General features: G+C 38.0%; 1 protein-coding gene across 2 annotated transcripts; it reads right to left on the bottom strand.

Annotated features, from left to right (window-relative positions):
- Window positions 1–225: 225 nt before the first annotated feature.
- pdgfab (platelet-derived growth factor alpha polypeptide b) lies at window positions 226–20,795 on the bottom strand. Of its 2 annotated transcripts, XM_081394173.1 has the most exons (7): window positions 20,212–20,795; window positions 19,074–19,173; window positions 13,434–13,559; window positions 11,989–12,179; window positions 3,244–3,373; window positions 2,608–2,735; window positions 232–1,762 (listed from the first exon to the last, which is right to left on the bottom strand). In XM_081394173.1, the coding sequence occupies exons 1-6, from the start codon at window positions 20,272–20,274 to the stop codon at window positions 2,653–2,655; spliced, it is 693 nt and encodes a 230-aa protein (XP_081250299.1). In that variant the 5' UTR covers window positions 20,275–20,795; the 3' UTR covers window positions 232–1,762; window positions 2,608–2,652. The 2 variants fall into 2 exon arrangements, with proteins under 2 accessions (XP_081250300.1, XP_081250299.1); XM_081394174.1 differs by lacking the exon at window positions 2,608–2,735 and having other exon boundaries at window positions 226–1,762; window positions 20,212–20,786.
- Window positions 20,796–21,169: the final 374 nt, after the last annotated feature.

Below are 21,169 nucleotides of genomic sequence, written 5' to 3'. Positions count from 1 at the left end.
TTTTTCTCCTTTTATGACATCAAAATGTAAACAGACCTGAGCACAAAATGAGTCGCCAGACGAGCATTAGAGGTGTTTAAATGCAGTTGTGAAAACAGAGTCTTAGGCAAAATTCTAGATATGGCAATCAGGTTTTTCTTAAACTCAGTTCTTCTATTGGGAAGGGACTGTTAGAGGTATTTACATGATCGTACGCATTGTCTGATTATTAAGAATAATCAGTTTAAGTTTGTGCATGTAAACACACTCGGTTTAATGGTGTAATCCATACAATAGGCAGCATAACAAACATTTTTCATAGCCAACAGTCTTCATTCACAAGCAGTGAGTGAGTGCATTTCTGTAAATATCGAGGGGAAAATAATTACATTTCTACATACACATTCAGTTATAATTTAAATTTAAGACATACGAATGAACAATTTATACAGAAATTGTGAATTTGAGGCCCAGTGTGAATGGTGTGTCCTTCAGAAATCAAATTAACAGGATCTGAAATTTCTGGTGTCTTCAGTGTGTGAATATGATAAAGATGTACTCTGTATTTTTTTTTTTTTAATCTGTTTATTTATTACAAAGCTTCATACCTAAGGTAAGTGTTTATTGGTTATTTGAATGACCTTTGTCTATGTTTGTATGTTAGCATTAACTATTGAGTTACGGCGAGTAAAGGAGGAAATTATGAACTAACATCTCATGACTAATGATGCCATCAGTCATGTGTGATGGCCAACCTGTTGATACGGAGTAGCTTAGGGTCATCTCGTCCCATCATACAACCATTACACCACAATAACTGAATACATAAACATACTTCCTGCTTGATTCTACATTAGCATTATAAATATATTTTAACAAAAATAAAGCATCTTTCCACAACTATCTCTTGCACATGTCTTCTTCCCATGACACATATTTCCAGGACAAAAACCTAGTTTTGAGATATGCTGTAAATTATAAGCAAGAATGAAATGATACATTGAGAAAATGATACTGCTAATACTTGCAGATCAAAGAAGATGAGCTCCTCTCACATTGGACTGAGAAACGGAGAGGGTGAGAAGGAGAGATCGCATACATAAATACTTTATTCTGGCATAATGACTGCAAACACTGCCTTCTGTAAGTCTCTGTTCATGGACAGGCAGTTGAACTCTTCGGAAGGACAGAACTTTCTAGAGGCACATTGGAAATAGCAGTTCAAATGTTCTGGACCCAAGAGGACTAAGGTAGAGAATAACAGAAAATAGCGTCTTCCACTTTAGCAAGGTTATATGACAGTACATCCCTTATGTTCTTCCTCTTTTTGAATGACTGGAGCCCACTGAGTTAGTTCATCCTTCGAGGACTCCTGCTAGAGCGCATCCAAACCCAAGCATGTGAAGTTCATGGTCTCTACAAACTTAGTGTTCTCCGAAAGACTTTCTCCTCATCTTTGACCTTTACGAGAGTTGTGTACATAAACAACAGAGAGACGACACAAACATCGTCCTTTTCAGTTTCAGTTCCGCCCAGTGTTTGACCACTTAATAATTAACTGAATACCAATCTTGTTTGTCTTCAGTGTTTGACAGAGTACATAGAAAGCACCTTTGGTGTTGTGTTTGTGTACAATGTTCCTCTGGAAACAGTATCTTTTTTTGAACAGCAATGGGGTCAGTAGGGTCAGAATTCAGAGGTCGAAGTCCCAGTGCTGCTGGAGCTTTACGTAGCCACTGTTGTCTTTCAATCGCTCGTATGATGTGGTTTCACCTCATGTCCACTGGAGGGAGAGAAAGAAAACAAAACAGCTGTCAACAAGCAATTGCTTTTTTTTTGTTGTTGTTGAATCTGGTGCAGATTTAAAGTTATTTGACTGTGATTTTTTCCTTAGTAGGTCATGCGGTTTGTGTTTGGGTGACACATATCCACCACACAGTGATTTTAATGTGGGTTATCAGGCAGTCTGTGCACATTTAAGAAAGAAAGACCAATGTGAAAGACACAATCTTTGTGATCAAGTTCACCAAACCATCAATCCACACATTTTCATACACAAAAACGCAAACTCTTTTCCAAAAACCTAGTGAGCTGCCTAGCTAGACAGCATTTTCATAGACACACTGCTGAAATAAGGCTGTTTCAAAAGGTATGAAAATGGTTTCAAAAACCATATGACGCTTTCTTTGATCCTTCACAAAGAAAGCAATCCTAAACAAAGCAAAGTACTTTTATTTAATTCACTGCTGTGTCTTTACAAATTAGCTATGATTTAATTGGAGTCGAGTTTCTGCATAGTTGCTGTCTATGAAAAGCTTTCCAAAAGAAGTCACTTCCATTTCAGTTACGATGTCGCCTTAGAAGGTAGCTGCCTAAGTAGGCAGTAGACAGCAAGGCAGCTCACTTGGTTTTAGAACAGAGCTAAATTATATAGATGGTGAACACAATTTGATTTGCATCAAACAGACAAACCCATGACACATGCAGCAAAGCGAAAACAGCACAGTGCAAACGTCTCTCTAGTTCAGTGTTGCGTGACTCTGATTGGACGTCTCTCTCTTTCTCCTGATTGGATCATGCCAATTATTGGTTGAGAAGTGGCAGCGGTTCTGCCTACAGCGGTCCTACCTGCAGTATATTTTGGTCCGCTGAGTGTAAGGAAATGTTTGCCTTTTATTGAATATCCTTGTTGATCTGTGCTGCCACTGCATGCTTTCTGTGTTTCCGTTTTTTACCGTTTTTAACTGAGAGTGGGCCTGGAAACACAAGTTTGGGGAAGAGTGCAAGCAGATGATGGACAGAGTTTGGTTGAGTAGAAAAAAAGAAAGCAAGTAAGAAAGAAAAAAGTAACAAAGAAAGAAAGAAAGCAAGAAAGAAAGAATTTATGGCCTCGGGGAGGTGTAAAACAGACTGTAATTGCACTTCATAAATATTTTAGCCTTATGAGCTTCCAACCCTTTTATCTCGGCACACGAAAGCAGAAACCTGTTGAACCTGAAGGAGAAACCTCAGACACACGTCTACGTGCTTCAGCATTCGCACACACCTGTTGCCTTTCTTATCCATTCAATTGCATTATTGGCCAGCACAGTAAAACACAAGCTCACGCAAACATTGACGTTTAGCAATAGCAGACTGACCAACAGGTGTGTTTGTCTGTGGTGACAGCACAATGCCACAGGCCACTGAGTGCACACTTCATCGCCAAATAGTCATTCAAAGATCAGGCTAAACATTCTGTGTATGTATGCATGACATGTATACCTGTGTCTGCTTCCACGTGCTCCATCACATGATGCTGTGACGTGCACACGCATTCCAGGTGATCCTCTAACCGGACAAGCACCTCCTTCAATTTCGCTTTCTTACGCGATGAAAACTCTACCTTCGCCACCTGGAAGAAGAGAGAAAAAAACAGGTAATCATGACAGTTCTGTATGTCAATTTTTTTACTTCGAAAAACATATATTCTTTGGCCATGCATAATTATCAATGGTATTCAGATTTTATGTTTTAGCAGCACAGATTCTTAACTGACAGGGTGCTACATGACCAGTTAGCTCAGCTAACACTGCCAAATGGCAGAAACAGTGGAAAAATATGTAGAGCAATTCCTGGGCAATAAGCCCAAAACAGTTCCATGTTCCATAGTTAATGCCCCACCGCAACACAATAAAATCAAAATAACCACACAGCCTTACACAGGGGTCGACTCGTGTCTTTTGTTGTGCTAATTTTATCGCTTAGGCCTATATTCCTTTTCATTATTCTGCTAATGCTTGGCTGTGTATATTCATGGTGGGTGGGTATATGTTTAGACCGGGGGTGTCCAATCCTGCTCCTGGAAGGCCACTGTCCTGCAAAGTTTAGCTCCAACCCCAATTAAACACACCTGAACCAGCTAATCAAGGTCTTACAAGGTATATTAGAAACTTCAAGACAGGAGTGTTGAGGCAAGTTGGAGCTAAACTCTGCAGGACAGTGGCCCTCCAGCAACGAGTTTGAACACCCCAGGTTTAGACCTATTCTGCTAGTTTTTTTAATCAATGCTGGTCTAAGGTGGCGTTTACACAGAACGTGTTTCTGCATTCCACTGCGCTGTTCCAATTCTTTCCATTTTACAAAACGTGGCACTCAAGTTAAAAGAAGTTCAGTTTCATTGCATTTTTTTCCCATTACGCTGCCCACACCTCTTTAAAGAAAAAAAAAAAAAAAAACACAAATTCACGTTCTGTGTGAATCACCTCTAAGCTAATCTTTTTTAGTAGGGAATTCCCCTTAATTTGGAAGAAGTTTGGTTTTATGGGTTGTTAAAGAGGTTCTGTAGTGTGGTGAGGAATGGTACTGCTTTCCTCTCTTGCTCCATCAGGAACGACCTAGGAAGTGGTCGAACTACCACAGTAACACACATTAGTTCTGTTTATATAAACCCCAAACCAGGGTTCCTCAAATCCAATCCTAGAGTGCCACTGCCCTACAGAGTTTATCCCAAAACCTGATTAAACTCACCTACATGTAGTATCTCTGAAGACCTTGATTAGCTTGCTTAGATGTATTTGATTAGGGTTAGATCTAAACTCTGCAGGGCGGTGGCACTCCAGGGCTGGATTTGAGGAACCCTGCCCTAAATGTTGCAATCTGGCTGACATATTCGTTTCCATGCGCATTACATGTATTCTGAACCAGGCTTCAGCTCATGCACACTGCCCAGTTGGTGCACGATAATCTCATCAGAGCTACTGCGAGCTTATTTGCTGACATATCTAAAAAGAAAGCTGGCATATATGTAAGAAGAGCTTTTTAGCAAAGAGCTTCTTCAATGACCAGTTTGTAAGAAGTGAGACATAAATGAACGCACATTTGGTAAAAATAAAAGGTAATATGTCCACATACACATTGTGTGTGCAGAACAGGACAGAGCATTTGCAACGGGTTGGCCAAGCATTCAAGTATGCATTTGCGTGTGTATTTTCTGGCTTCAAACACAATCACTAAATGCATGACGCTCCGAGTGCAAATAAAAACTCAGTCTACCGTGCAAGTGCAATTGGTTTAACTTCATGGAACAAATTACGCAATACTTGGAAACTCCTACAAACCTATAGAGAAAGGTTGGGAGTGAGAGACAGTGAGACAGGCCAGTTTCGGTCACTCTGTCCACCAGGTTACTGGTTTATGCCTCTTTCCCTCTGTCTGCTGCCCACCTCTCCCTCCTCTTGGACATTCTTGCGCTTGGTTATATTTACAGAGCCAAGTCTAAAACAGCCCGTGGCGTGCAAGAATGTTCTGCGACGGAGGATGATGGGTGAGACAGACACTGAGGGGCTTGAGAACCAGGTGGGGGGGTTGGGTAAGGGGTTCAGGAAAGGGTCATAACAAGAAAAAAAAAGAGTCCCCACATCATCCTTTGCTGCCCCCGCCCCAATATTTCCATTCAAATTCAATTTATCATTGCCTTTGCATCTCGGTTTGAAGTCCATAGTGACTATTGCCTGAACTTCACACATGCACTCGCCCACATACTCGAATGTGCTTTATAAAAAGCCCCAAGTTTCTCAGGAGGCCCTTCCAAGCTCTATTTATAAACCACTGTGCTTTACGCCGCAATGAAAGCCCTGCGAAATCCCAGCGCAGCGCACTAATGGTGTGACATCTGATCCGGCCCCGGCTCCAGCAACCCCAACCCCCTCTGACTCGCTCCTGAGCTCTGTGAGGACTATTGTCCAGGGTCCGGATAATTGGCATTGGGATTTCCCCGCAAGAAAGGTCGATAAAGAAAGGGTGAGAGAAAGAACGGGCATCAGGAGAGGTGCATCATGGGTAATTAGCATGAGAACAAAGGGAAATGGACAACGTAGCCAGGGGACAGGCAGTTTTGCTGCACATCTGTCAGTGGGTAAATCTGACGACAAAACGCTGCGGATAAAGCGAAACCGAGAGCCGCGGAAAGAGCGGGGTCCGATGGCAGGCAGTCGACTGGTGGGGCGACCCGAAAAGAAAGAGGGGTGTGGGGAGCAATCGTTCTTATTGAGTGAGTGACAAAGAGAGGCCTGAACAGGAACAAGGGATGCTGGGGGGGGGGGGTGGGGGGGATAAGGGAAACTTTTATCTCATGACCTGCATGTCTAGAATTACAGAAAGAGTGGGTGAAATCTCTGCTGTAAAACACACACACTGGCACTCAGACAATCACGAAGATAAGGAGAAAAGGTGATCTAATCTGTGCACTTCCTGTCATAACCCTTTAAAACCATCCCTAAACACCAGCAGAAAGGCAGAGAGTGAAAAGGTGGAAAGAACACTATAGATGAGACGGCAATTACAGCCCACATGCAAACAAAAACAAATGAGAGAGAGAGAGAGAGAGAGAGAGAGAGAGAGAGAGAGAGAGAGAGAGAGAGAGAGAGAGAGAGAGAGAGAGAGAGAGAGAGAGAGAGAGAGAGAGAAAGAGAGAGAGAGTTGCATTTTTCTTGCATTTCAAGGTGTTTTGGAATATATATATATATATATATATATATATATATATATATTAATATTATAAAAAAAATATGTAGTTATATCCTATATTTTAACTTCATGACCATGTAAAGTTGGTAAACAACATTCACATGATATGCACATGGATATGCCAGGATGGCCTGTTTACTTAGAGAAAATATGTATACATGGAGAAAAATTGCATTGGTGACATAACCTTAGGGTCCACCACTAAGTAGAATTTACATATTAAATTAATTAAAGTTAATAAATTATTTAAAAATTTATTTAAGCATTTCAAAAATCTTTTTCAAGCCCTCTACATTCTACAATGTCCATAGACTTTCATTGCACTGTAATGCATTACTGTAAACATGATTTAGCATCTTAAATTTTTACAATGTAAAGAAATGGACTTTAAAATCAAAGACTGCATGCTTTTGTCAATTTATAGATTATATATTATTACAAAACTTCACATACAGATGTATGAAACACTGTTAACATGAGCTTACTGTAAATGTTTCCCTGAAAACAGAGCTATGTTGTTCAGTCTTTGTCAGATACATCAACCTTTCCACTCTGATACAACAGGGTCTTTTGGAATATTCTGCTCTTTTCATTTTCTATATTAATACCACGTTCATTCGAATTAGCACTATTTGTGTTTCCTCTGCGTTTGCGTCAGAGATGGGGCCCGTATCCTCACTAACCTGGGCCATTTGAGGCTCTTTAATACCCAAAATCAACACTCGGAACACACCTCATGCTTCCACTGCCAGAATAAACCATGTATGATTTCCCTTCATACCAACCTCTGAAGGAGGAATCCAAATCCGGCTCATCCAAACACATAAACACTCACCTTTTGAACCACATCACATGCTGTATTCTTGCACTCACTTGCAAACATTCCAAATCAGGAATATCCTTACTTAGTCTCTTGATTAGGAAAGAACAGCGGTGTGCCGGATTTAGTAACTTCACCAGTCTGATTAACCAGCGATGAAAATAAAATAAACAGCACCCATGCACTCTCAGATGCCCATCTAGATATTCCTACTTTTTTCATTGTTGATGGATGAGGATATGTTTTCCAATTTTGCTCAGTTTGAGTTCAGGTATGCTGATTTAGAGATTGATTGATACGAAACCTCAAAACCTCTCAGAAAACCACATAAAGACACCAAGAAGAGACTAAAAGGACAATGAAATAACAAAACTTAACTGTCATCTTTAACTCACACTCCTGTCATTCAAAATTTCTGCATCGGAGTTGTTTTCCTGACCTAAACTCACCATAAAACTCATAATTTTGTTTTTAACAACCATTTTTATCACCCACTGTGTTTGGTACTGTATCTTAAAATATATAATTCAGCGACAAAACAATTGGAAAAATTAAGACATTCGTTGCTTGCTAATTTGAGGCAACATGACGATTGAGCAGAGGTCAACTTCATGCAAATGAGCGGCGATGTGATGTGGCGACTCTGGGAGTGCAGACAGTGAGTGTGTTTACAGTGCATGAACTTTAAAAGTTTGATTTCAGTGGGACTAAAACAATATTTTGTTGTTTAAAAAATATCCTTCTAGGGCCACAGAAATTGTGGCAGTACTTTTTATAGTACTAGTTATAGTACATACTTAAAAATGCTGGGTTGTTTTAACCCAATTTTGGGTCAAATATGGACTAACCCAAACGTTGGGTTAAAAATGCAATTTAAATATGTAACCCAACGGCTGGGTTTGTCCATTTTTTAACTGAATTTTTAACCCAGCGTTGGGTTAGTCCATATTTGACCCAAAATTGGGTTAAAACAACCCAGCATTTTTTAGAGTGTACACTCACACTCACACTCACTCTCACACTCACTCTCACACTCACACTAGTCTACATCAAATATCAATCCTGTTTTTCATGATATGTGGCCTTTCTCTCACACTGCAGGTCTGATCAGTATGGAAGCTTGTTTCTGCCACAGAATAAAACATTTTCAACGATAATTGTGACTTTTTATCTCAGAATTGGGAGATATAAAGTCAGAATTGCGTGATAAAGTCACAATTGCGTGTTATGAAGTCAGAATTGTGAGATATAAACTCGCAATTGCAAGAAATAAACTTGCAATTCTGACTTTTTTTCTCGCGATTGTGAGTTTATATCTTGCAATTCTGATCTTTTCTCGAAATTGTTAAAATTATAAAGTCCAATTCTAAGGAAAAAATACTGTTGTTTGTTTTTTAACACACAATTCCGACTTTATATCTCCCAATTGCGTATTATAATGTCAAAATTGCGAGATATAAACATTCAGTTCTGAGAAAAAAAAGTCAGAATTGTGAGTTTATTTCCCATAATTACGAGTTTATATCTCACAATTCTGACTTTACAACATGCAATTCTGACTTTATAACAAACACAAGTCGAGATGTAAATTCGCAATTGTGAGAAAAAAATTAACTGTGAGATAAAAAGTCGCAATTACCTTTTTTATTTTTTATTCTGTGGCGGAAACAAGCTTCCATAGATCTGAGTCTCCTCAATATAAAATGAGGTTTATCCTGTCTGGGCTCCAGCTCCTCTCCCCTCCCCCAGTACTCCACCGCAGCACCTGTTATAGTAATGTGTGATGATGTTTGCATGCAAGTGTGTGAGTGTGTGAGAGTGTGTGTGTGTTTTAGAAAGGCTAAAGACAAACTGCAACACAGCAGCTCTGGGAAAACCATTAGTAGTGTAACACCAGGACTGTAGCAAGAGAGAGAGGAGGGTAAATGAGGTGAAAGAGACTGTACAGAACAAGGAAATGGACAAATATGACCTGAACAGGAGGAAACATATTACTTAATATTTCGCCAGATTGGAAGTCCTGATTTTAGTTAAAAGGTCCAAATGTCTTTTTGATAGAAGCATGTGCTGAAGATCCACCTATAACTTGACAATTTTAGCCTGATTTGAACTAAAGCTGAAATATGCATGTCATATTTTATTGCTGTTTTGACATTTGTTACTGAAACAAAATCTTTGCCAACAGGTTTGGAGATTTCAGTTCCAACTCAAGCAGATAGGAGCTGTACTAGCATGACAAGAACGGCTGATGAGTGAACCGACTTGCCTTAAAGCAACTTTAGGTGAAAGAACTGAACAGAATCCATCAGAAGAATATGCTGTGCTGGTACGAAGAAGAAAGAGCAGCTATCAACTCCTGTTACACTTTACGTAACAGCTCAATCACTACTGTGAAAGAGAGAGGGAGACGGGCTAAATGCCAGAGAAAACATGAAGAAAGATAAAAGGATTGCAAAAGAGAAGAACATGCAGCAAGAAAAAAAAGTAGCGAAAGACAGACAGACAGACAGACTAGGTAAAGTTTAACTCCAGTAAGTGTTGATAGACTCATTATCTGGTGTTATGTTCCACACCCAGCAGTGTTTCCTTTGAAACAAGCTTATCACTGCAATGAACCAAAGTACAGCAGAAATGTGGCAAAGCACACACACACACACACACACACACACACACACACAGTGAGGCCTATTTACAGTCTGTCTTTTTTATATCACGGCTCTGAACAGCAGTAGCTTGTGCAGACCTGCTCCTTTTTTAGGATGAGAAGGAAAAAGTAAGAGAAGGGTAAATATATCTCTTAAGGGCATTTGCTCAAATATATACAGCCATAGCTGGAAAGAAACACACATAATATATTCTCGACCCATCCCTGTGCTAGGTGCTGGAAAAAAACTTACAAGACTAACATCTGTATTCATTTTATGTGGAAAAAAAATGGATAGTGCTATACAATCAACTGAACCTCCATTCAGAAGATTGTGAATTATGAATAAAATTCAGAAAATTGTGAATTATGAATAATTGAATACATTTTTCAAAACATTTTCACCACCATTCAAAAGCACTTTGGTAAGAATTCTGCAATGTTTTTTAAAGAAGTCTCTTCTGCTCACCAAGGCTGCAATTACTTGATGAAAAATACAGTAAAAACAGTAAAATTGTGAAATATTATTACAATTTAAAATAACTATTTCCTATTTTTATGTTTTGAAATTTTATTTATTCCTGCAATGGCAAAGCTGAATTTTCAGCATAATTACTCCAGTCTTCAGTGTCACATGATCCTTCAGAAATCATTCTCATATGATGATTTGGTGCTCAAGAAACTCACTTGCAGCTCTTCTCTGATCATGTGTTTACTGATGTGAGGGCGGAGCAACCTGTCACTCACATGAGATCCACCAATAGCAAACCACAACCATCCAACCAATTCCACATGGACAAAATCAAGTCCCGCCCTACATGTTTTCTTGTGCGAGAAGCGGTTTCATTCATTTATACATCACAATAGGGAAGAAAAGACTATAGAGCTGGTAAGTCCCGCCCCTTCCGCTAACCCCACTGGACCTCTAGGTTGAAAAATCGTCAATGCAAGTGAATGGGAGAAAATAATTATTTTCTGGTCCCGTTTGAATTTTACCATGAATGTGAACATATGTTGTCTGTGAATTTTTTATATAATTTTTTTGTGTGAAGAATGCTACAATTTAGCGGGTAGAAGTTTGATACGGTTAGATTTTGTGTGAGAGCACTTTGTGGACTACAACAAGTTTTTACATCAGACGGGAATCTGAAGAAAGAACAGCCCATTTGGTTTGAATGGTGACATTTGGGTACAAAACACACAGGCATCTCGATCTGTCTCCATAGATTATCGCAGCATTAGCACCGTGATTTGACAAGTAGAGGGAAAATGTGTTATGGGGTGACGTCACATAGGCGACATGTAGTCTTTCTCATTATGTCTTTTCCACAACTGCTAGCCAAAGAATCATACAATATACTGTCAAACTCGTAACATGAAAAATTATATAAAAAATTCACAGACAACATATGTTCACATTCATGGCACAATTCAAACGGGACCAGAAAATAATTATTTTCTCATATTCACTTGCATTGACGATTTTTCAACCTAGAAGTCCACTTGGGGTTTTAAGGATGGGCGGGACTTACCAGCTCTATAGCAACTGCCGTTTCATGCTGACTTTAAGTGGGACTAAAAGGGTGTGGCTTGGAGTGGGTGTGTCCTGATATTTAAACTGCTGTGGGTGATGTGTTGTACCACTTGTCCTGCATCTAAGATGGTTGTAGTTTGACCAAATATACAGTTGTCTAATAATTAAACAACAAATAAAATATTGTATTGCACATCTGGAGCCTTGGTGCTTAAAGGAATAGTTCACTTCAAAATGAAAATTCTGTCATCATTTACTCACCCTCAAGTTGAAAAAAAAAATACTATGGAAGTCAATGGGGTACATCAACTGTCTGGTTACCGGCAATCTTCAAAATATCTTCTTTTGTGTTTCACAGAAGAAAGAAACTCATACAGGTTTGGAACAACTTTGAGGGTGAGTAAATGATGACAGAATTTTCATTTTGAAATGTGAAACTAATCCTTTAAGATATAATGTCGACACTGAAATGACTTCCCAGGACTCTGGATGCGGTGCTTTTACCTTGACAGTACGGTGCTGTTTTTTGGAGGGGTGACAACGCATGTTGCCTGTGTTGCAGCAGCCTGTACAGCGTTTCACCTCCACGCACGGAGGCCATATTAGGAAGTTTGCAGCGGTGGGATCCACTTGACTGCGGGGGATCTCGTAGATCACTGTCCGTGTCTTGCACATGGCGGGTACCGCCTCCTCTACTGAACACAAGAAATGAGGATGCATGGAGAAATGAATATCCTACATTAAAGATATTACTTTATCAATTAGCTTAAGCACAATCACAGCAAACTAAAAAATTAAATAAATAATAATAATAATAAAGAAAATGGTATTCAGTAACATGGCATTACCATTTTTTTCAGTTATATAATATATATAACTGATAACTTGTATATAATATATACAAGACTAACATTTGTATTCATTCTATGTGGAAAAAATGGATAGTGCTATACAATCAACTGTCCATTCAGAAGATTGTGAAATATGAATAAAGGAACAAATTATTAAAAAATGAATACATTTATAAAGTATACACCACCAAAGCTTCTATGTAACTGATGCCATTTAGCTAAACGTAAAACTGCAAGAGTGGCAAATTTTAAAGAGGGTTTTTAATATTTACCTAACCCAAAATAAGACCAGAGCACTGAGATCGGCGTTCGATCTAGAGGTTTAGACTCAGAGCAACTGTTGTAACAAAAATGGCACACAGCTATTCTGAGGCCTTACCAGTTTTTCTGTGCGTTTGCCTGAGTGATTGGGAGGTACAGAGGGGCCGAAATATCCCGGCACACAAAGGCACACACACACACACACCGCTGCACTCCACGATTGATGTGAAAGGGAAGGAAGAGTGGATGTCAGAGCTCTATGTGCCAGTGTGAACTCTGTTCAGTTCAGCGAGCTGTGACATGAACTCTGAATGTTTGGAATTTCCTGGCTCGGATACGTTTGTGTACCACCAATCAAAATACTCTCACGTACAATCAAATAAAGAGGTGCCCTCCAATCATTATGATTTCCTGAATAAAACTGACATGCTCTGCCTTCTATGCGCTCAAAATTGGAATTGCACCAATCAAAAGCCTTAAAACATCTTCATGACCTCAAACTCTTGAATGTTTTGCATGTGTAGTAATACACTTTCCCATGCAACGTTTGCTGCAACGATGCTAGGACGATTGTTGCCAGATTGTTGCTCCCAGGCTGTCGGTTGATGAGCTGTTCTTAATAGTTTTTATTTAATTGCTTTGCACAAATGCAAGGCCTGCTAAAGTTGTACAATGGCAATAGTAAAACCATATATCAACAAACTTTCTGCCAAGTAATGAAGTTCATGAACTGTTTATGGATGCCAAGCAACTGCAGAATTGATCATATCCGATTACAGAGCAAGAACTAGGCCTACTAATTCATGAAATACTTCTTAAACTGAAGGTTTGTCTTACCGACACTCCTCTTCCGCCTGTGGGACAGCTGCAGACTCTTGAGATCTGAGGAACCGGCCTTATATGAGTGATGGTTCTTCTGGTGGTGCTTCTGTTTGACCTCCTCGATCACCTCATTTCCAGGACCTCATCAAAACACAGGTTATCCATATTAACTTTCATGTTACTCAGCCAAAAGACAAATCACTTTTCCCCTCTTTTAAAGCCAAGATCAATCCACAATGAGGCTATTGAAAGTCTCCAGTAGATGCCCTGCAGCCTTTCGAGGCGAAATGGCACTGCCGTGAGTGGCACCAAAGCATGAAATAATTTTCTTCTTCAGAAACTCATTTTTCCACAAACAATGGCTGCTTTATTCACGAGCTTAATTGGAAATTCATCACGATGGATTTCTGGAGGAACGATGTCATATTGGCCCTGAATGTGGTTGCCAAGTTTATTATAATGTCTTATGTACCACTGACAAGCCCAAAGAACAAATCTGAACTCCTGACAACCTCAGTGGTTTAGCCACTGGTACGAATGAGTAAGACAGCCATTTTACGCTATTTAAAGAAGAGGCGGGACTGTGGGACTCCTGAATACAAAATCAGTTCAGTTAATAAGTGCTGTTTAAACGGTTCATTATGCTTATGAAAGGTTCACATTAATGATAAGGTTTAAAATCATGCGTGACAAAACGATTAAGAGATCGGTACATTCAAAAATAAACGATTTCAAAATAATTTGAGCGTCAAGCGTGTCCTCTGAAACATGACAGTTTCCTTTATTCCTAATGATCTAAACTAGTTGCACTTTGAGGGGACATTCAGGGACAGTAAGCATATTTATGATATGATACATGTTATATGATATATTTTGTCAAAAGAACCACTCAACAAAAAGTGACAGTCTGATTGACATGTAAATCAAATAACGACAGTTCACTGGTTGCATTTTATGATAAAGTGTCATAAGCAGATGGAATATATACAGTGCTATGCATAAGTTTAGACACCCATGCTAAAGTTGACTAAAAAGAGGAATAAAAAATCATCTTTTGGAAATTGAACTTAATGCCTTAATTTAAAAAATTAGGAAAAATCCAACCTTTAAGGACACCAATTTTCTTTTGTGAATGAATAATGTATCGTAAATAAATAAATGTTCTTCCTTAAAATACAGGGTGCATAAGTTTGGACACCCCTATGTTAAATTCCCATAGAGCCAGGCAGATTATTATTTTTAAAGGCCAGTTACTTCATGGATCCAGGATACTATGCATCCTGATAAAGTTCCCTTGACATAGCCTTCACCATACCTAGAGATTGGCATGGAGTACTTTCCATAAGATCATCTCTCAATGCAAATCAAACCAGCTATTAGGCTAACTGAAATAAAACCATGCCAAACTCTAGGTATGGTGAAGGCTATATGATGATGTGCGGCTATTTTAATTCCATAAAATAAAAGTGTAATTTATATTTATATAAATTTTGCATGTAATGCATAAATTATTTGTGAACAATTAAACAAATAAAAAATAAAAGAAAAAAATATATGTATATGCATACTGTAAAATTATTGCACATATAGATTAAAAGTGCTATTTATATTTATATAATGCATCAATTATTTGTGAAAATTAAAACTTATTTTAACTATATATATATATACAGTATATATATATATATATATATGAAGAGTTCAGATGCAAAAGCCTCTAAGTGCCATCTGAAATTTTCTTCTAGAATGATCATTTTTATCAAGCTCGTATATTTAAGTTCAGTAATTTCACTTAAATGACAATTCATATGTAATTTATATTGCCATTTAAGTGAAATTACTGAACTTAAATATACGAACTTGATAAAAATGATCATTCTAGAAGAAATTTTCAGATGGCACTTAGAGGCTTTTGCATCTGAACTAATAACCCTGGTTGATCGTTATCTGATATTGTTCTATAGCTATTTTAGCTTGGTTTAGTTTAGCCAAGCATGTAGTGCAGTTAAACATCAAACTGACTAATGTGTGACCGGCAGAAGGACTGCGCCCAGCTCTGAGCGACGAGGGTGGGACCGTCAGGAATGCTGAGAGAGCAAAGCACCCAAACACACTCTCTGAACTTAAAAGACTGCGTGACCACACACACAGTCCTGAAGCAGGAAACACAAGTGACATGTCAACAAAAGCCCCTCTCTGTTCTGTGTCTCAGTCCGTCTCATCTTTCCTACCAAATGGAAGGCCATTGTTTTTAAGTTGTTTTTCAGATTCAGTCAAAGAGTAAGCGCTGACCCGCAGAGAGAGAGAGTTCAGCATTTGATCCTGCACAACACACCTTATCTCATGTTCAGATCAAAACTCAGTGTTATGATGTCAAACTCAAGAACTTTGTTCTCTCAAACTCAAAAACACAAGACGGACGAATGGAAGAAAGTTCTACTGTCCAAGTACGCTCAAAGGAAGAGTTCACCCAAAAATGAACATTTTGTGAAATGTTGTGGAGGAAGTAAACGGAACAATGTTGCTTCATGTTGTTTCAAACCCGTATGTGAATGAGCAAATGAGATTGGAGATCCAGGCTGGAGGGATTTTCAGTGAATATTGACTTAATCTTGAAATTTATTCATGCATTTTTACCTTTTGATATGGATTTCTTGGTTTATTTGGATTTGTCAGTGGTGAATACAAAGATATACATTTTTATTAATGCAAATTTAAATCTTGTAGATAGATAGATAGATAGATAGATAGATACTATCAGTAATTATTATTTATTTAATAATTTATTAATTATTTAATGATATCAAATATGGAATTTTATCTTAAAATTTGTAATTTAATAATAAATTTATCATTTATTTACTAATATATTTAATATATATTCTCTCTCTCTCTCTCTCTCTCTCTCTCTCTCTCTATATATATATATATATATATCTATATATATATATATATATATATATATATATATATATATATATATATATATATATATATATATATATATATATATATATATCCCTCTTTTTCAAATGTTTTTTTCATCACTTATTCTTCCATAAAAGTAAGTCATACAGGTTTGGAAAGACAAATGTGTGGTTAAATGATGACAGAAGTATGACTTAATTCATAAGTCTATTATTCCTTCAACTCCTCTCCAATCTAACCCTGTAAAACTGACACATTTTCATCAAGTATCATTTGCCAAGTGATTTTTATCCACATTAGCTTGAAGCGCAATAATTACAGGGACGATCTGCCAGCAGCGAGACACTTTTGTGTGCCCTCCTCACGACTGCACAATGCTGATGAAAGCATTCTTCCAGTAACTGTGGAAATTGCAGGTTCTGAACTTATAATCTTTGCATTACCAGCGTAGATCTTTAACCACTAGGCCTCTATCATCAAACCCCTCTGCTTCTAACTATCTCTTTCTCTCTCTCTGTGTGTGCTTTCTCTGAATGAATTACAAAGGACAACATCAGCCCTTCTTCACGGATTGACAGCTGTCCTTTCATCAAACTAAAGTGCGTCCCTCCATCTGTGGCGCTTTCTTCTGGATGTGAAAGCGCTAGCGACAGGAGAGGCGGACAGATGGATGTTGAGAAGTTAAAAGTCTGCTGGGAGGCACAGAACAAGTGCAGTCTGTTCCAGGTGAGCGGAGGGGTCACGCGCCATGACCTCACCGAGAGAGAGACAACGTTTCCTCCCTAAATCACTGTCACTGCTTTCACGACCTCTAATTATCCGTCCATTAGCGGGAGATGCCTATCTCTGCCTTCCTCCTCTCATCATTCGCTCCTCGCACGGACAGTTGATAAGGTTAGCTCTCTGATCTGAGGGATAACAGCCCGCTACTGCTTCCTAAATGAGACTAATCATGAACCGAAAACAGGAAAACACTCACAGCAACAATATCGATAATGCGTTTTATAATGATTTTGCATGTGGTTCCTGAGTGGTTAAGGTTAAGAAACGAAAACTTTAAGATTTCAGTGAACTTTAAAACAACCTATTCCAAGTCCTTCTCTTTCTCTTTGACTGACATGTGGCGGCTTTGAACAGTCTTGACTTTAAAAAGATCTGAAAATATACCATCACTGGCGTCAGGCATCTTTTACTAGTCTTTGGGTGTCTGTCAGACTGCCTGATTTATGTCGCATGTAGATTACTAGAGTACTAAATCTAAAAACCTGAATGTTTTAAGGTACAGATTAAGATAGATAGATAGATAGATAGATAGATAGATAGATAGATAGATCAGTAATTTAATTTATTAATTATTTAATGATAGCAAAAAGGAATTTTACCTTACAATTGTTAGTTTAATCAAATATTTATTACATATTTAATATATCATTTATTTCATTATATTACATTTCACCCAAAAAACATTATCAACATGATAATTTTTCAGCACAAATTTTCATTAGCATATTGCATCTCAAAATTTTACAGTTCCCATATTCTAAATGGTGATTCTCATTATATTTTCATTACATGATTTTTTTTCAGTGACATGAATGCATGCAAAATTCTTAAAACAAATTATATATAAAAAAAAAATGATAATAATAAAAATAAAAAAATATAATAATAATATAAAAAATAAAAATATATATATATATATATATATATATATATATATATATATATATATATATATATATATATATATATATATATATATATAAAATGTATTTTTTTTTTTTTTAAGAAAAATAATGCTGCTTTTTTTTCTTTTTTTTTCTTTTCAGAATGAAATATGAGCCAGACATGTTCTCGACAGGTGTGGTGAGATTAACCCACATATCATGTAAAAAGCTTGCAATGCACACTAATTCAAACCCACATCGGAGCCAAAAAACCCAAATAGCCAAAAAGTTTTTAAAAGCTGATATTTTCTATCAAACTTTAAAGGAGCCGCTCCATTTGATATATATTACCAGTGCCTGTGTAAATACCAGCTCAAGTGAACTCAGAGACGGCTCGTGTTAGTGATCACTGTAATATTATCCAAACTAAAAGAGGCTGAAGAAGACACAGAAGAAGGAGGAAAACAAGTAGCAGAACATGAGATTTCAACCCTGCATAAAGCATATTTCTCTCATGTGTTTTACTGTGACTGTTGCAACATTAAATGCCTGGAGGGCATGTATTTATGACCTGTTATCATTATTCCCCCCCTCCCCCCTGCACACCTATGGTCTCACCGCAGAAACCAGACTGGTTACACTCACACCCCAAATTATACTGTCTTGGGTTTTTTTTGTTTGTGTAATTACCGGTAACTCGCCTGTAAATGAAATTATAGTGGGCAAATGAAACCACTTGCGGACAGCTTAAGTATAGGAAAACTTGGCTTCCCATTCGCCGTGACATAAGCTCGGACATATGCGTTGCTCTAAAAACAGAAGCAATCTGTAAAGAACTATTTATGACTCTCCACCCATTGGCCAGTATAAACGATACCTTTAAATTGTTTTGTGCCACTCATAAAATACAGCTTCACAGCTTTGTCACATGTGCCCGATACACTTGAACCACACAGCAACTACAGCAAACACCTGTAAATAGACCCTGCCATCGAGCCCAGGAGATTAGCTACTGAACAAAGTCCACTGAGGTGTCAAGAAGACAATGAGCAGAATTTACCTGGGGAATTTACCTCCAGTAGCCGCTGGAGGTCGCTGATGCTGTTGATTTCGCTGTGGGACAGTCTGTCGATGAAATCTTGAGGGATTGCAAACTCCTTCTGCCGGCATAAAGAGAGATCAGATGCGGCATTTGATTTTTGACTAATCTTTTTCTACGCGTTGCACTGACAAACATGCATCAGTAGCATAAAATGAAAGGCTTCAAAGTTGAGAAATCAGTCATTCGGAATAGGCATTTCTTATCACACCAACAAAAATCAAGTAGCCTATGCATTGCATTTTATACATTTTTATAGCCTACATGGAAATAAAAATAAAAAACATTCTCTTTACATTTATATTTTTTCTTCAGAATTTGGTTGACAATAGGCTATACATTAGGCTATTTAAATGATCCCTCATTAAAATGATGCACAATGCCATAAAAAAGCATGAGTTATAATGACATCTTGAATAAATTACGAACAAGCGTCTCCTCTTTGTATAATTTCATCAGATTTTTTTGTTGTGTTTGTCAGTAGGGGGCGATCTTCAATAGTCAACCCTGTTACCATGATTTTGGTAGTAAATCAGTCGTTTACTGAAAAGTGGACATTTGTATTAATATCAGCTTGTCCACAAGGTCGGTAATGGCTAAATGAACTAGAAAATCCCTCGAAAATGGTCAACCCTGTTACTTTTTTTTTATCTATATCCCGATAATCATATATAAAAATAAATATAAATATGGCAAAAAGCTATACTTTTTGTATGATGTAAATGTTTCATAAAGATCTTAAACATGCACTTATTTTGTACAATTACTCTCAAAGACTCTAATAAAAATAAACGCTTTACATATTCCAGAGAACAGCTGATCTGCTTATCACATGTTCACCCGCAACCACAATTGTTGAGTTGATACCATAAAAAAATAAAGCATGATATTAAGCTGAGATTTATTAAAACTGAAATCATTTATTAACCCCATTAGGAAAAATACTGTAAAAAATAAAAATGACATCGATTTAAAGCTCTATGCCAATATATAGGCTATTAGGTGCATGGATTATATAAACTCTGACCTGCACCAGTGTGACAGAACTTTGCAGTGGATATAACAAGTGTCCGTTTTAGCGAGATCTTTGGCACTTTACCTCAGCAGTTGCCAGCAGAAGGTGCGAGGTGAGGAGCAGAAAGCAGCAGAATAAGGTTCTCATCTCCTTCCAATGTCAATTTTCCACCCGATAAGAAAGATGAAGACTGTAGGAGCCTTAGAACCGCTCCTGAGCGCAAAGAGTCCAGAACCATACCTTGAAGAGATCTCCCTTTAAATGACCCGAAGCACCAGCTCAAGTCTATAGAGGAGAATCCAAACGGTCCTGGTACTCCAGGTGCTGGTCCAAATGCGTCCTGTGAGGAATCTCAAAAGTGATTTAGCTTGCAAAAGGTCGTCATGGCTGTCCAAGCCTGAACAATCCAAAGACAGAAACCCTTTTGCATTGCCTAGGTCAATTTATAGAATAAAACTCTAAGAGAAATTCTTCACAAAAGTTAATAAACGAGTCCATGCACCTCATATAAGAGCTCAACACTGAATCTTCAAGAAGTAGCCTAGGTCGTCATGCAGTGAAAGTACAATCCCAGGTTAGTATCCATGAATAATGAGCTCAGATTTGGTCTCGTTCTCTGGAGCTCGTGCACTGAATGCCGTCTCGAGCTCGTCTGATCTGCGGAATATATGCGCCTCCCCTCGCGCTCCGGTAATCACCGAGGAGCGCTCGAGGAGGCGGTTGGCTGGATCTTTATGTGAAATTTAACCCTTTAACCCCTTATTGAAGCAATCCAATCTCAAATTTGTCGACGGGCACTCGTTAAAAACGCAATAGCCGCGCTTGCAACCTCTTTAGCTGGAACAATAATTAAGCATTGATTTAATCAAACTCTTCATTCATAATAGCCTACGACAAAAATATTAAGTAAATAGACATTAATTAGTTGTTATATGAACCAAATTCATTAAGCCTCATCCATCCTCTAGTTATGCTGACACGTAAAAAATAATAGAACGTTATTCTTTAGATTCTGCGCAGTGATATATGAACTGTTTTGCGT

Source organism: Scardinius erythrophthalmus (assembly GCF_964197995.2).
Source record: "Scardinius erythrophthalmus genome assembly, chromosome: 1".
NCBI classification, from domain to species: Eukaryota; Metazoa; Chordata; class Actinopteri; order Cypriniformes; family Leuciscidae; genus Scardinius; species Scardinius erythrophthalmus.
Note: the sequence above shows the minus strand (reverse complement) of the source record. Positions and strands in the feature narration are given on the sequence as shown.